This window comes from Ammodytes marinus (genome assembly GCF_949987685.1).
Source record: "Ammodytes marinus genome assembly, chromosome: 4".
Lineage (NCBI taxonomy): Eukaryota > Metazoa > Chordata > Actinopteri > Uranoscopiformes > Ammodytidae > Ammodytes > Ammodytes marinus.
In genome coordinates this window covers 21,478,435-21,492,197 of record NC_137233.1, presented here as the reverse complement: position 1 = coordinate 21,492,197, position 13,763 = coordinate 21,478,435, and the positions used below count along the sequence as shown (strand labels likewise).

At 40.3% G+C, this 13,763-nt stretch overlaps 1 protein-coding gene across 1 annotated transcript in view; it reads right to left on the bottom strand.

Moving 5' to 3' along the window:
* Positions 1–3,818: 3,818 nt before the first annotated feature.
* Positions 3,819–13,763, bottom strand: part of LOC307249728 (receptor-type tyrosine-protein phosphatase gamma-like) — a gene marked incomplete at its 3' end in the record, with an annotated part of 357,685 nt that continues 347,740 nt past the window's right edge. The window contains exons 18-29 of the mRNA XM_080026579.1: positions 13,422–13,556; positions 12,746–12,880; positions 12,214–12,389; positions 11,696–11,831; positions 10,749–10,895; positions 7,934–8,027; positions 7,403–7,479; positions 6,610–6,738; positions 6,121–6,267; positions 5,160–5,302; positions 4,538–4,673; positions 3,819–3,959 (exon numbers count right to left, since the gene is read on the bottom strand). Coding sequence (XP_079882705.1) covers positions 3,819–3,959; positions 4,538–4,673; positions 5,160–5,302; positions 6,121–6,267; positions 6,610–6,738; positions 7,403–7,479; positions 7,934–8,027; positions 10,749–10,895; positions 11,696–11,831; positions 12,214–12,389; positions 12,746–12,880; positions 13,422–13,556 — 1,596 coding nt within the window. The remainder of the gene's footprint in view (positions 3,960–4,537; positions 4,674–5,159; positions 5,303–6,120; positions 6,268–6,609; positions 6,739–7,402; positions 7,480–7,933; positions 8,028–10,748; positions 10,896–11,695; positions 11,832–12,213; positions 12,390–12,745; positions 12,881–13,421; positions 13,557–13,763) is intronic.

Here is a 13,763-nt window from a genome sequence, read left to right as displayed (position 1 = left end):
ACATTTTTTAATTCATGGAATTTCCAAAAATCTGATGCAACATTTATTCTGATACAGTCAACAGCGTACAGTTTTCCAGAGAAATGGCTTGTGTTACAGAGGCCACACAATGTATATTTACATGTATTTTTGACAGTACAGCCGTGTGTGTGTGCTCTTTAAAACGCCACACACAAAACACCTTTTTGATTCAAATGGTCACAATTATCAGAATCACTTGGATATGGAGATTACAAGAAAATGGTGTGGAGTGACCATGTAAAAGGTCTGTTCACACCAGCATTTACAACAGCAAAATCTTTTATAAATTCGGATAGCTCATTTTTAACTTGATGACCAGTCAACATACATACTCCGTCCATGTTTGGAGATTGGAGAACTAGAACAAAAAAATTAAATCAGCTATTATATGAGCTGTAGACACACCATCCAATTTCATATTACACTGCTCTACCATACCAATGAACTGTTCCACAAAATGAATGGTCACCAATTGTTTTAGGGTGTGCCTTTCTGGTCTGAGCCATGCAGCACTTATGCAAAAAGAAAAAAAAACATAGACAACAAACATGGGCATCCAAAGAGAGAGGCTTGCATGGGAAGGATTCAAGTCTTTGGTAAAAGTTAAAAAGAAAAAGAACTGTCCCCATCACATTCACCACTTTATCTGTGCTGCGTGGAAAACAAAACTAAAACCTTTTACATTTGGATAGAAAATGCAAGTGTTCATTTCACGCTATCGGTAACAGAGTTAAAAATATCATGAAAATCATCTGCCAATAAATTAGATCATCATGTCAAAGAAATGTAGAAGTGTGGGGATCTCGCTCTCTGTGAGTGTGAGTGTGTGTGTGTGTGTGTGTGTGTGTGTGTGTGTGTGTGTGTGTGTGTGTGTGTAAGGGGTTACTACAAGTATAACGCAGGAAACATTACAGGCTCTACTCTTTGGGCCACAAAACCACAACAAAAGAGAGAACAATTCTATAATTAAATTATTATTATAACATTTCAAATGATTGTTGACCAAAAGGGAGTGATGAATGCTGACTGTACACAAGGCCTTGGGATGTTGATGACAGTAATCACACCTCTGTCAATGAGCATTGGATGTCAAACAAGGCTCCACCGCTTCTGCTTTTCTTCAAATGCACTTTCTGTCCTGTCAGTCACTTTTTATACTAAACAATGTATACAGCTTGTTGAGGAGAGCTATTGGTTTTGTTTGTGACATTCTTAAAATGAGGCTCTGTAAGGTCTGTGTACTATGGCAGTAAATCATATCTGGTCAAATACTAAGATTTGAATGGCATGGTGGCATATGCTTTTGTGTAGAAACTGATGATTAAAAACACCTGTAAGGGAAGACATATTATGTCTCTAGAATAGCAGTAGTTTCTCAGGCCATTGGGCCAATGAGTGGCATGTGTAACTTGGTGATGGCTGCAAGTTGTGACGCTCATCCATACCATTTCTTACCAAATTCATTTCTGATTCATGTTCAAATTTAAAAAAATGCTACAAGCTAAACCAAATTTTTCTATTATCATATTTAAGCTGTGTCATGTCACATGCATGAAGTGGCATGTTGTTGTTATTTTGATACAGAAAAAAATGTACAGATTTTTGTGTCAAAGCACAACTTGAATGTTTTTATATTGAATATTTTTCCACTTTCAGGAAATACTTTTTTTTTATGTTAGACATAAAACTGTATATCTATACCGTCCTTTCTAAAATGGTTGCAGTCAGGTATTCGATATGTGGTATCAACAAGCCTTACTCTTCATACCCAGCCCCTACACAGGTCAGAGATGATGGGAAAATATAGAAACCTAATATTGTTTAACAGAAAATAAATGACAAACACATATGAGGCACTAAAATGACTGGCGTCAGGTGTCGAATCTGCAAATGAAGGGCTATCAAAAGGAACTATATTTCTTGTCTGATTCCCCATTCTTACATCACATACAATTATCAACCATGAACTACTGTGTATATGTCATGTTAAAGGAATAGTTCATCATTCAGCTTTGAGCCTCACTCTCCTGCCCAAGAAAAGCTGTCAGAAACCGTTCCTGTAACTGTGTGTGCATTTTTGTTATAGAAATGGGCAACGGTCGCTCATCCAGGTTAGCTTAGCTCAAACACTGGTAGTCAAGGGGAGCAGGTCAAAAGTTAAAATATAGAGCACAACATAACATGGTAAATAAACAAGTCTCAACAAGCACACAGGAGCATTTAGTGATGTTGTAAAGTTTATCTTTTGACCTGCTGCCCTTGACTGGGTGAATGACCTCTTCCCATGTCTACATCGAAAAGGCAAACGCAGTAACAGGAACGGTTTCTGTCACCTAAACATGTCGAACTATTCCTTTATGACTCTTTAAAGCAGAACAACAGGGTTATCTGTTTTTGACTCTATCCAGATGACATAGGCAAAAAATATAGTCAATAAATGAAGAATTTAAAATGTCTTAACACTGTGGTGAGAAATAGTTCAATCTGGATAAAACTGAGAACCCAACGAGTGTTTGAAACACGTTTTTTTTTCAGATTTCTTAAACTTAATCAATTGTTTGCATAGAGCGTGTTTTCCTCTGGTCCCCTGTGAGTTAACCCTGTAAATGACATGCCACATAACACCCCACATTCAGGCCTCTGATTATTCATTCGTGCTTGTCAGTTAGAATTAATTTCTGAGCAAAAAAAAACAAAAAAAAAAAACTGTCACAAATGTCATGTTTGTCAAATTTTCCGAAAGTAAATTCGCTCACTACTGATGGTGTGTGTGTGTGTGTGTGTGTGTGTGTGTGTGTGTGTGTGTGTGTGTGTGTGTGTGTGTGTGTGTGCGTGTGTGCATTTGTGCAGATGACATAGCAGCATACAAGGACATAGAGGTGTGTACCAGATTGGCTGGTGAGTAAAGTGGAGTGGGTAAAACTAATCGGATGTGGAGGAAACTGAGGCAGTTAGGCCACATAAGGACAATGTACAAAAATCACAAAGTTATTATGATAGGAAGGATATATTTATATATGTATACATACAGTATTTCCATATATTAAAAAGCAGAATATGACAATTGTACAAATAAATTCATCACAGGAGTTGTTGTTACACCACCAAAAGGTATATTCTAACATGGGTGTGAATAAGAGGGAGGGAAAAAAATTACTGGTGAAAAGGATATTGATTTTTAGAAAACAGAAGAGTTGCTTTGTCCGTGGCAATATGGTCCAACGATGTGGCTTCTTCTTGTGATAAATGAGTGAAGATATATGAGACCATGCCTTCCTCCTTCACATCCAACTGCCTAAAATCAACTGCTTGAACAATGTCCTTTCACACAAGCAATTCCTTCTAATAAGAGCTAAAAAGCTGCAGTGGAATATCAAAAAAAAATGTCTGAGCTCGCGTGGAGAAAAAGCCAAAGTGAGTCAGCTTTAGTATTAGGCAGTAACACTGACATTATATAGTGCAAACAAGAAAAAAAAGACAGAAAAAGTGTTTCTCGTCGCCTTACCAAACTCCGCCAGCCGTCGTGGAACTAAAAAAAAACGCCGTCGCAAAACCCCTTTCCATTATAGGAGAACATTAAGACATAAAATGGCGAAAAAAATAAATATCAAAAACTTTTTATCCGTGTAAAAAAGTAATCATTTTTTTTTGTTTGTTTTTTTCATTTTAACCAAGAGTTCTGGCAAAAAAGGCCTCAAAAAGTCTTGTCCCCACAATTAGTTCCTTTGACGTTTTTAAACAAAGTGAAGTGCGTGTGGCTCCGGGGAAGGGGGGGGGGGGGGGGGTGTTTGGGAGCGTCAGACCAGCGACTCCATGCTCTCTGCCTGCTCACACACACAAGCCACGCTCCCATTCATGTCCCTGTCCACAACACAGCAGCCCTTCTGCTGGGGGATGACCAGGCTGAGTAGGGCTTTGTATAGGTACTGGTACTGCTCCTGTAAACACACATACACAGAGGACAATGTAACTGTATGTACCACCATGCTTTGTACTGCTCAAATCATATCTGTAGCTTAAAGGAATATTTCAACATTTTTGAACTAAAAAAATAATGTTGCGATTAAGGCGATTAATGGTTGTACAGGAGAAAGAGACACACGCAAACAGACGAGGTTCAGTCAAATAAACACTTAAATGTACATTTAGTATGTATGGGCGGCAGTGGCAAAGTGGGTAGGGCGGCCGTTCACTGGACTGCAGGGTCGGAGGTTCGATCCCCCCCGTCTCTCCGCCACTTGTCGAAGTGTCCCTGGGCAAGACACCGAACCCCACATTGCTCCCGATGGTTCAGAGAGCAACTTGCATGGGACGGGAGCTACTGCCGTGCGTGTGTGTGAATGGGTGAATGTGGTAATAAATGAAAAGCGCTTTGGAGCTGAGGAAATCGTCTAAACAGCGCTATATAAGTCAAGTCCATTTAGTATGAAAACACTTTTCTCCCCCCTGCAGTGTCTCTCCTTAAGGAATCCAGTATGTCTGTGGATATTATTCTAGTTGATATTGTCAGACTCACAGTATATGTGAAGACCCCTGGCCGCATGAGGTTGATCATCTTGGCCACTTGATAGACGTCCACAGCGCCCTCACTCTCCAGCTGCTCAGACAGGGTGCTGAGGGCACACAACATGCCCGCAGACACTGCACCCAACCTGACACACACACACACACACACACACACACACACACACACACACTGTCAACATTCTACCTAAAAATCAACGCTCGCAAATAAATACAAAAGTTTAAAAGATTATCACCGCAGGAAAAAATAAATAAACCTGTAAGAATCCAAAATACAATGCAACCATGCACTGTGAATAATCGGCCAAGTCCGAAAATCCATTTAAAAATGTGTCGCATGATGACTCTGCCAAATGCTTATTAAAAAGGTCATATTAACCGAGCCACATTCATTTCCTAATTCCATTTATTTACAAATATTATGTAATATGCAAAGTGGCCATACAAAGTGTAATTTACTGTAATATTCAATTGTTTACTTTGACATTTACAATTTGACATATGCATCATTTGCAGTGTCTACACATACACCTATATCTTATGATGTAGTGACAGATTTGTTAGATATTATTACATTTTGATTTGACAAGGTGTAAATATAACTTTAGACATACTCATCATGTACAATGGTGGGTCCATCGCGGGTGGCCGCCTCCTGTTTTATAAGGTTGATGAGCTGGAAGGTGCTGCTGATGGCTGAGTCGGGGTTGGGCCATTTGGGACACTGAAGGTGACGCACCTCTAATACATAGTCATCCTGGTAAGCAGACAGACAGACAGACAGACAGACAGACAGACAGACAGACAGACAGACAGACAGACAGACAGACAGACAGACAGAATGATAGACCAACAGGAATAGAGAGATAGAGAGTAAGAGAGAGAGAGAGAGAGAGAGAGAGAGAGAGAGAGAGAGAGAGAGAGAGAGAGAGAGAGAGAGAGAGAGAGACAAAGGTTAGATGTATGACTTGACTTTTGGTTTAGAAAATTCCACACCTCCATTTGAGCTTTGACCAAACCAATGCTATTGGCTGATTTTTACCAAACATCTATCCATTTTGAAAATAACTACAATTTCAAGATTTACTACAGTCATAATCAGGTGTATTGCTTTTTTACAAACAAATAATTTGCCATGGTATAGCCTATTGATGCATACAATAAATAGAGAACATAAAGAGTAAAAAAAACAAGCACTGCGAGCATCAACAGGTGCATTTGACCCTTTAGAAATATGAAAGAAAACCCCCTCGAAAAGAGGTAAAAAAAGGGGGTTGAAACACTTATATGTCCTTCTCCCCTGTAACTAAATGTTATTAAGGATTTCAGACACCCCCTAAAGTGAATCGTACCATCTTAACCTAAAACGTACTGCAGCTTTAAAATGTTCTGTCTGGTTACACATTATCAGTACAACCAGAAGCTCATGCCTAATACCTTATGTTTGATGCCCCACGATTGTTGCACATCATGAGTGAATCTGCTGGCTTCTGAGTACAGTTCAATCAGTTTGACAGTTTCCTCTCTCTCTCTCTCTCTCTCTCTCTCCCTCATACGCATTCACACAGCATTTACCTGTGTAGCTTCCAGTATGAAGTCGTGGATGCTGATCTGCTCCTCAGTGTTCAGACAGAGGCGGTCTTCACTGATGAGGGTGACAGTGAACGCCTCACAGTTCATGGCCTCCTCCCGACTGGGCCAGTATGCAAACTCATCCTCTGCCTGAGAGAGAGAGCACACACACACACACACACACACACACACACACACACACACACACACACACACACACACACACACACACACACACACACACACACACACACACACACACACACACACACACACACACACACACACACACACACACACACACACACACAACACACACACACACACACACACACACACACACACACACACACACACACACACACACACACACACACACACACACACACACCCCAAAGGTTCAATAAGCCAACATCAGTTTATAGAGTGTGTATGTATTTTTTGGGGGGAAACATATGATTGTATGTGAGTGTGTGTGTGTGTGTTTCCTACCAGTCCATGGTTGGCAGGCAGCATAACAATAATTTGTGCATTGTGGTCCCAGATCATTCTCCAGAAGTCTTTTGTGGTGTGGGGCAAAGGATGCTGGGTAATGATGAACTCATTGCTCTGGTAGTAACCCTGAACATTGGATGAAAACAACCACAACAGGTCAACGGGAGCATTACACATCATTTACACGTCAGCTTGGATTTAGGTCCTGCTTAAAACAATTCAAACACATAGATTTTTATCACACTATGATACAATATCATAGTGACTTTACATTCTGAGACTTAATGTTTTGTCAAATCAGCGAATATCTCCTCAAAATCTGCTTCTTGACCTTTCTGTCAGTGCACTGAACATGAATCTGGTGTTAATATACAGCCTTAGGCTCTGTAAACGAACATGGCCCCCCCCCCTCAGTTTACATTTATTTCGTTTACAGAGCCTAGGGGCTGTGTATTAACAAACAATGTCTCCCCAGCGCACTCACAGTACGGACCGGAAGCAGTTTTTGACTAGATATTCACTGATTTGACCAAAATATATTTTGTCAACAAACCAGAATCGGTTACTCGAACCTTTAACTGTGAGCTGTTTTGAGTGGATATATCTAACCATTTGGGGATTTGGGCACGACTCTAACAAAATCATGTGTAGATGAAAACACACATAGCCAGTGTGATATAGCATGATTGTGTCTTACTCTTATTTTGATGTAACCTGCTCTTAAGTTAAACGTTTAAATGAGAGAGTGTAGGCAGATCTAAGATTGACAGGAGAAGTATTGAGTGCTTACCATGATGTAAGAGGCGTTGATGTAATCGCTGCCTTTGATGCCGGGCAACAGTGCTAGCCCGACTCTCGCTCGCTCCGCTGCTCACACATAGACAAACAGACAGACAGACAGACAGACAGACAGACAGACAGACAGACAGACAGACAGAGAGAGAGAGAGAGAACCATTCATCACCACTTTATTGGAACAGACCAATCACAATCAAAGGCAACATGTGTATAAGGCCCCTTGACCAGGCCCATGCCATTTGAATATTGGTCATACCATTCAGGTCTAATCCAGAGTCACTGTGAGATGCTCTGTGTGCTCATGAATGTTTACTTTCCTATTCAAAGGCATACTAGGTCATTCTGAAGAATGTTTTTGTCAAAATCAGTGAATGTCTCCTCGCAATCTGCTACCTGTCCCTACTGTGTGTGTGTGCAGAGAAAAACTAAAAACTAAAACTATTATTTTAAGTTCTGTTATTGCTGCCGGAGGCGTTTTTTTTAAAGATGTAATGCATTTATACATGAGTGTGTTAAGACTTACACGGCACCACCGCTGAATTTCGATTTTTCTCTTTGTTGCACTCCTTCTGAGCGTTGAAGCATTCTGTGAATCTGGCGTTACACTGTGTGACCAGCTGGAAGACAGGGCAACAAGAGAGGAGGGGTGAGTGTGTGACACAACTATTCATTGTCTATTGCTACCTGATTGCTACTAGTACTCGAGTTGTAAAAGAAAAAAATCAGGGGGGATGGTGGATTGGATTTAACATTTAGGGACAGATCATTTGTGCTGATGACGGCGCATGGTGGGAGACCTATGGTGTACCCTTTTGATTATTGTTTAAGCACATAAAGAGATAATTATTATACTATTTTCAGTGCTTGAAATGGGAGGGGGGGGGGGAGGGGGTCCGGGGGGGCTTGGTGCCAGTACTCCTTTACTGACATATTAGCAAATCAGTAAACCATTGTAATATTCTGAATCTTTAGAGTGAAGATGCAAAGATTCAACAGCCGCTCCTTTCAGGTGTTCACACGAGCAGAATTTTTTTGCCCTTGCAAGATCTTTGCGCTTGCTTTATGCCAGAGTTACTGTATGTAAGGTTTAGACACATCAATGTTGTATGGGGGGGTTTACCATGATAGGACTGCTTAGCTTTCCACATCATTATAACAACCATCTGCCACCTTCTATGAAAAGCAGAAATATTTAATTTTAAAATTTTCTTAGGAAATAATAGATAATGATGATGACAGTATCTCTCAATCAAAAATCCACTTGTGCTGTCAGAAACACTGATATTAAGGAATGTTCCAGACACAATTAGTGAAATTGCAAGAAGGAAAAATCTAATTTATGTAAAAGAAAAAAAAAGAAAACCTGTAGAACGCAATATGCAATCGACTTTGATTGTTCCTGTGAGAGATTTCATTCTTGCTGTTTTGTTTCCAAATGTTTGATGAATAAAAACAAAACGTTTTTATAAACATCACCCTTTAGTTTCTTTTTTTAATTCGCCCCTTGCATCAACCTGAAAACATATTTACAGTAGGCAGCCTGAGCCGATAGAAGAGAAGGCTTTGGGGGAGCCCTCGCTGAGGGGAAGAGACAGTGACCCCGATGTTGCAGCAGCAGCAGCATCGTTGGAGGCGGAAGCAGCACTAGGCTTGTTTACAAATAAGCGATACGTTACACAAAAAGTTCTGTAAGTCGGTTTGGATAAAGTAGGAAGTGAATATGCTTTTGCGCACCACATTTACTATCCGAAAGAACAAGTTAACGTGTGAGAAAATTCGCCGATAAGCCCTTGCCTTTGCAAAGGAGAGACTGAGCTCTGTGGACGTGATTGACGGTTTACCACAGGAAAGCAGGTGATGTGTGATTTTGGAGGCGGGCTTTCACCGTGCCCATCCAATCAGAAGCTAGGAATGGTAATGGTATATTATATAGGCTACACATTTTTTAATTGGGTGAAAAAAATAAAATACATTTCCCCTGCCCTGGCAAGCGCCGGAATCGAGTGCAGAGTGGAGTACCAGCAGCGTATGTGCCGGTGTTACTAAATGTTGAAATAGTGGTAATATTTCCACATTCATTGATAAAATAACAGGGGATAGAAAGGGGGGATGGCCGTTTTAGACGGGGGATGATTTTGCGATCTTTATTTCCAAGGGGGGATGCCATCTCCCCTCATCCCCCCTCAACTCGAGTAGGCCTACTGATTGCTACATGTGTAAAACACACATACACAAAACAAAAAAAATTATTGTTGAGGACTATTCCAGCAGTTCCCCTCTACGTCTAGTTCAAACTCGAATGCAACTGTTCAATATTCCAGTCTATAGGTGAACTCCAGCTAAGCAAACAAACACACATACTTACAATTCCCCATACTGCTATTTTTTGGGGGGGGATAAGTAAGCTATTTCTGTTTGTCATTAATACTTCCATTTAACAATGTCAGTTATCAGATTATTAGAAATACTGTAACAAACAATGACTGCATTCAATTACTACAATATTACCACTATTCTTTTTTAAATAATATTTTACTATGAGTTGACCCGTCATTTCCAGAGAGAAGCAGCATAGCATTAGTTTTAATTAAATCTCGTCAAACGAAATTATTCATGGTATTAGAAAATCCAAATGCATGTAAAACTGTGTTGAGTTTCCTACACACAATCTAGGGCACCTATACTCTAGGCATTCCCTTAATCCAAGACTTTTGCTATTATGCATCTCTTCATCCTAAATGTGATTCGATTTTTATTGCAATTGTTGTGTTTCAATAATCTATTTTAATATTTTAAAGATTGTATCATGTCGGGAACCAATACAGTATGCTAAAAGTTAAAGTAATATTAAGCTAATACAAATAGAATTATTTCATTGTCGGCCCAACAATTACTGACGCTACTGTTAGCAATGACATCAACGGTTCCAATAGGCTCTCTTAACGCACATGTGTAAAGAAGAACATGCAAATTGAAAATGGGAACCTAACACAAAATAAATAATAGAAACTGTATATATAAATGGTAGGAACTAATTAAGTTTAAAAGGTGTTATGAGGAACAGTCTAATTTTTCCTCTGATCATAAATTACACGCAACAGCAAACAAGACCATCAGTGCAAAGTATAATATTTTTATAAAAAAAAAAAAGTAATGCCTTTGTCATGGGTACGCTCACCTGGTAACTACAGCTGGCATTGTAAAAACAATACTGCTTTTGTCCAAAGGGGGTGCAAGAATGAACACAAACTTAAAGTTCCTCGGAGCACCTTTAATCACTATCTAGTAATCTAACTATTCATCATTTTGTGTGGCAATGGAGAATGTTTGTCCCTGACCTTGAACTGTTTGTCGAGGCATGTGCGTCCGCTTTGTCCCGGTGTAGTGATGCTGTGGTAGTAGCTGTGCAGCTGGCTGGCTGACACTTCCGTCTCTTTCCCCAAAATGGCTTCCATCAAGGCATCGTGGATGAAGATATACTGCTCCTGGATCAGATGAGAAAAACAGACAGAACAACATTTGTAACAGCTGTTATGGCAAGATCAGTACAGGTGGACACACAAATGTTGTGGTAGAATACAATGAACTGCAGTAGAAACATGTATTATGTTAAAGGATTTGTAACATAATGGGAAGAAGGTGGATGGATGACTGTGTAGGTTTCTTGGTCAGGTAACACAAAAGGGTCAAGGTTTGATTTTATTTATCATGTTACAACACAGGATTGAACAAGGAAATGGAAGTTGTGGGCCCTTTGCACTCACATATAAAAACATTGAATTAGAATAGAAATAAAAATAAAACAATAGCTACTTATATTATTATTTTTATACATACACTGTATAGGTATAAACACAGACAGAGGGGGAATGAGGATAGTGCAAAAGGTGCAACGATATACTGTCTCACCTTCCTATGCCTCTTTGACAACTAAGTATTTAGCACATTTTCATTAAAAATCACAGGAGGGGGGGCGCCTTTAGCTCATTTGGTAAGGCGTCCCCCTCCCGGGCCCAGCAGCAGACCCGGGTTCGATTCCCAACCGCGGTCGTTCTCTGCATGTCACTCTGTCTCTCTGCACTGTCAATAAAGCATAAAAATGCCAAAAAAAAAATGCAAAAAAAAAAAAAAAATCAAAGGAGGACATTCATGGTTCCTGGTAGATGAACTGGAATGTGTCTGCTGACATTCACTTGTCTACCATTGTCCAGACAAAAACACTTCCAATAACACTGACTTACATAAGAAACACTTGGTCGATACACACAGACATAGATATACAAACCTCAGTCTGCACCAGGTAGTTGCGCTGTGTGCGTATGTGTTTGAAGAAGCCCAGTACATTGACTCTGCCCTTGTCTCTGATCTGCTGCAGCATGCTGTCTATCACGATGTACGTCCCCGTCCGGCCCACTCCAGCACTGCAACACAATTACAATTCAATTCAATTAACTGTATTTATCTATTAGGAACTTCATTTGTGTCATCAGTGCTTGTATAGAAGAAAATGTATATATAAATACATAAACAGATGGATCAGCTGTTCATAAGTCCGATGGATGTTGGCCCGACACTTGACAACACACCAACACCAGAGAAAGAGTTTATATATGGTCAATGGTAAATGGTAAATGGACTTGTCCTTATATAGCCTATAACACTTTTCTAGTCATACTTGACCACTCAACTTTTGATCGAACAACAATGTTTGTCTCACACTCACATACACATACACACATACACAAACAGACAGACAGACACCAATGGCAGCAGCAAATGGAGAGTTCCTTGTTCAGCCCTTACCTGCAGTGTACCAGTATGGGTCCCATGCCGGGCTTGTGTGCGGCAGAGGAGCGGCGGATGAAGGTGAGGACAGGCAGGGTGTACTCAGGCACACCCATGTCTGGCCACTGGGTGTAGTGATACTGGAGCACAGTGCGCTCAGCCTGGGCCCGTGCCTTAGTGTTCCCCTTCCCACCCTGCGTGGTTAAACAACAAGGAGATGAGAGAAGGGAGGTTTTTTAGGTTGTGGAAATAGAAAGACAAGATGGTTTTGACAATGTGGAGCTTTGTTCATGCTTGGAATTGTTTTTCTTTTTGCATGTTATGGAGGGGCGGGGGGGTCGCTCATGGTGTAGTGGATGGAGAACCCCCCACAAAAAAAAGTAATAAATAAAAAGTAAGAAGAAGAAGAGTAGTACCGTGCATGATACACAGGATGTGATGCACAGGGCCACACTGCTGTGATCTAGCCAACCTGTCACCATATTATAATTATAGAAATATAATATTGTCTTATAAACAGTATTTACATATATCTTACATATATTCTTGCCTTTTTGACTTTGGTGTTGCGCAGTGTGAAGCAGCGAACAGTGTAGCAGGCGTGGACTTTAGTGCTTTTCAGTGTGACCACCATGTTGCCGTACTCTTCACTGTTCTCTGTTGGCCAGTACTGGTCACATTTTCTCTGTAGAATAAACACACACACACACACACACACACACACACACACACACACACACACACACACACACACACACACACACACACACACACACACACACACACACACACACACACACACACACACACACACACACACACACACACACACACACACACACACACACAAACCAATCAGACTAAATAAATATCAGAAATCTTTTTTGAGAAATGTTCTAGATTATAGCTCGAGCCCAAACACATTTTTAGAATCAATACATTTTAGAAAGAAAGTGTAAAGATATAGTGATGTTGTAAAGTGTATCTATTGACCTGCTCCCCTTGACTACTAGTGTTTGAGCTAAGCTAACCTGGATGAGCGACCTTTGCCCATTTCTACATGAGAAAAGTGCACACACAGTTACGGGAACAGCTACTGTCGCCTTTTCTTGAGCCGGAGAGTGAGGCAAAAAAAAAGCTAAAGATTTACATTGTTGAACTATTCCTTTTAGACATCCCAAAGTTTACATCACATGTGTACAGCAGGCCAACATGTCGGAACTAACCCGGCCTTTCTCCACTAGGTTGGTGATCATGACGATGATGCCCGTGTTCTGCTCCCACGCCATCCTCCAGAAGTCCTCAAAGGTGGACTTGAGAGGGCCCTGGGCTGCGATGTAGCTCTTAGGCTTATTATAACCCTAATGGCATGCAGAAGGAAAAGAGACACAAGATTAGTCGTTGTTATTAGTGGAATATGGAAATGATTCCACGACACTCAAAAAATTATTCCAAAGGGTTAGAGAAAATATTTTATAATATATTTTTGTTTGTTTGTTGTTTTGTATTTCAGCATTAAAAGGCACGTTATGATATTCTGACGGTATGATAACCTTAAGCAAAAATCC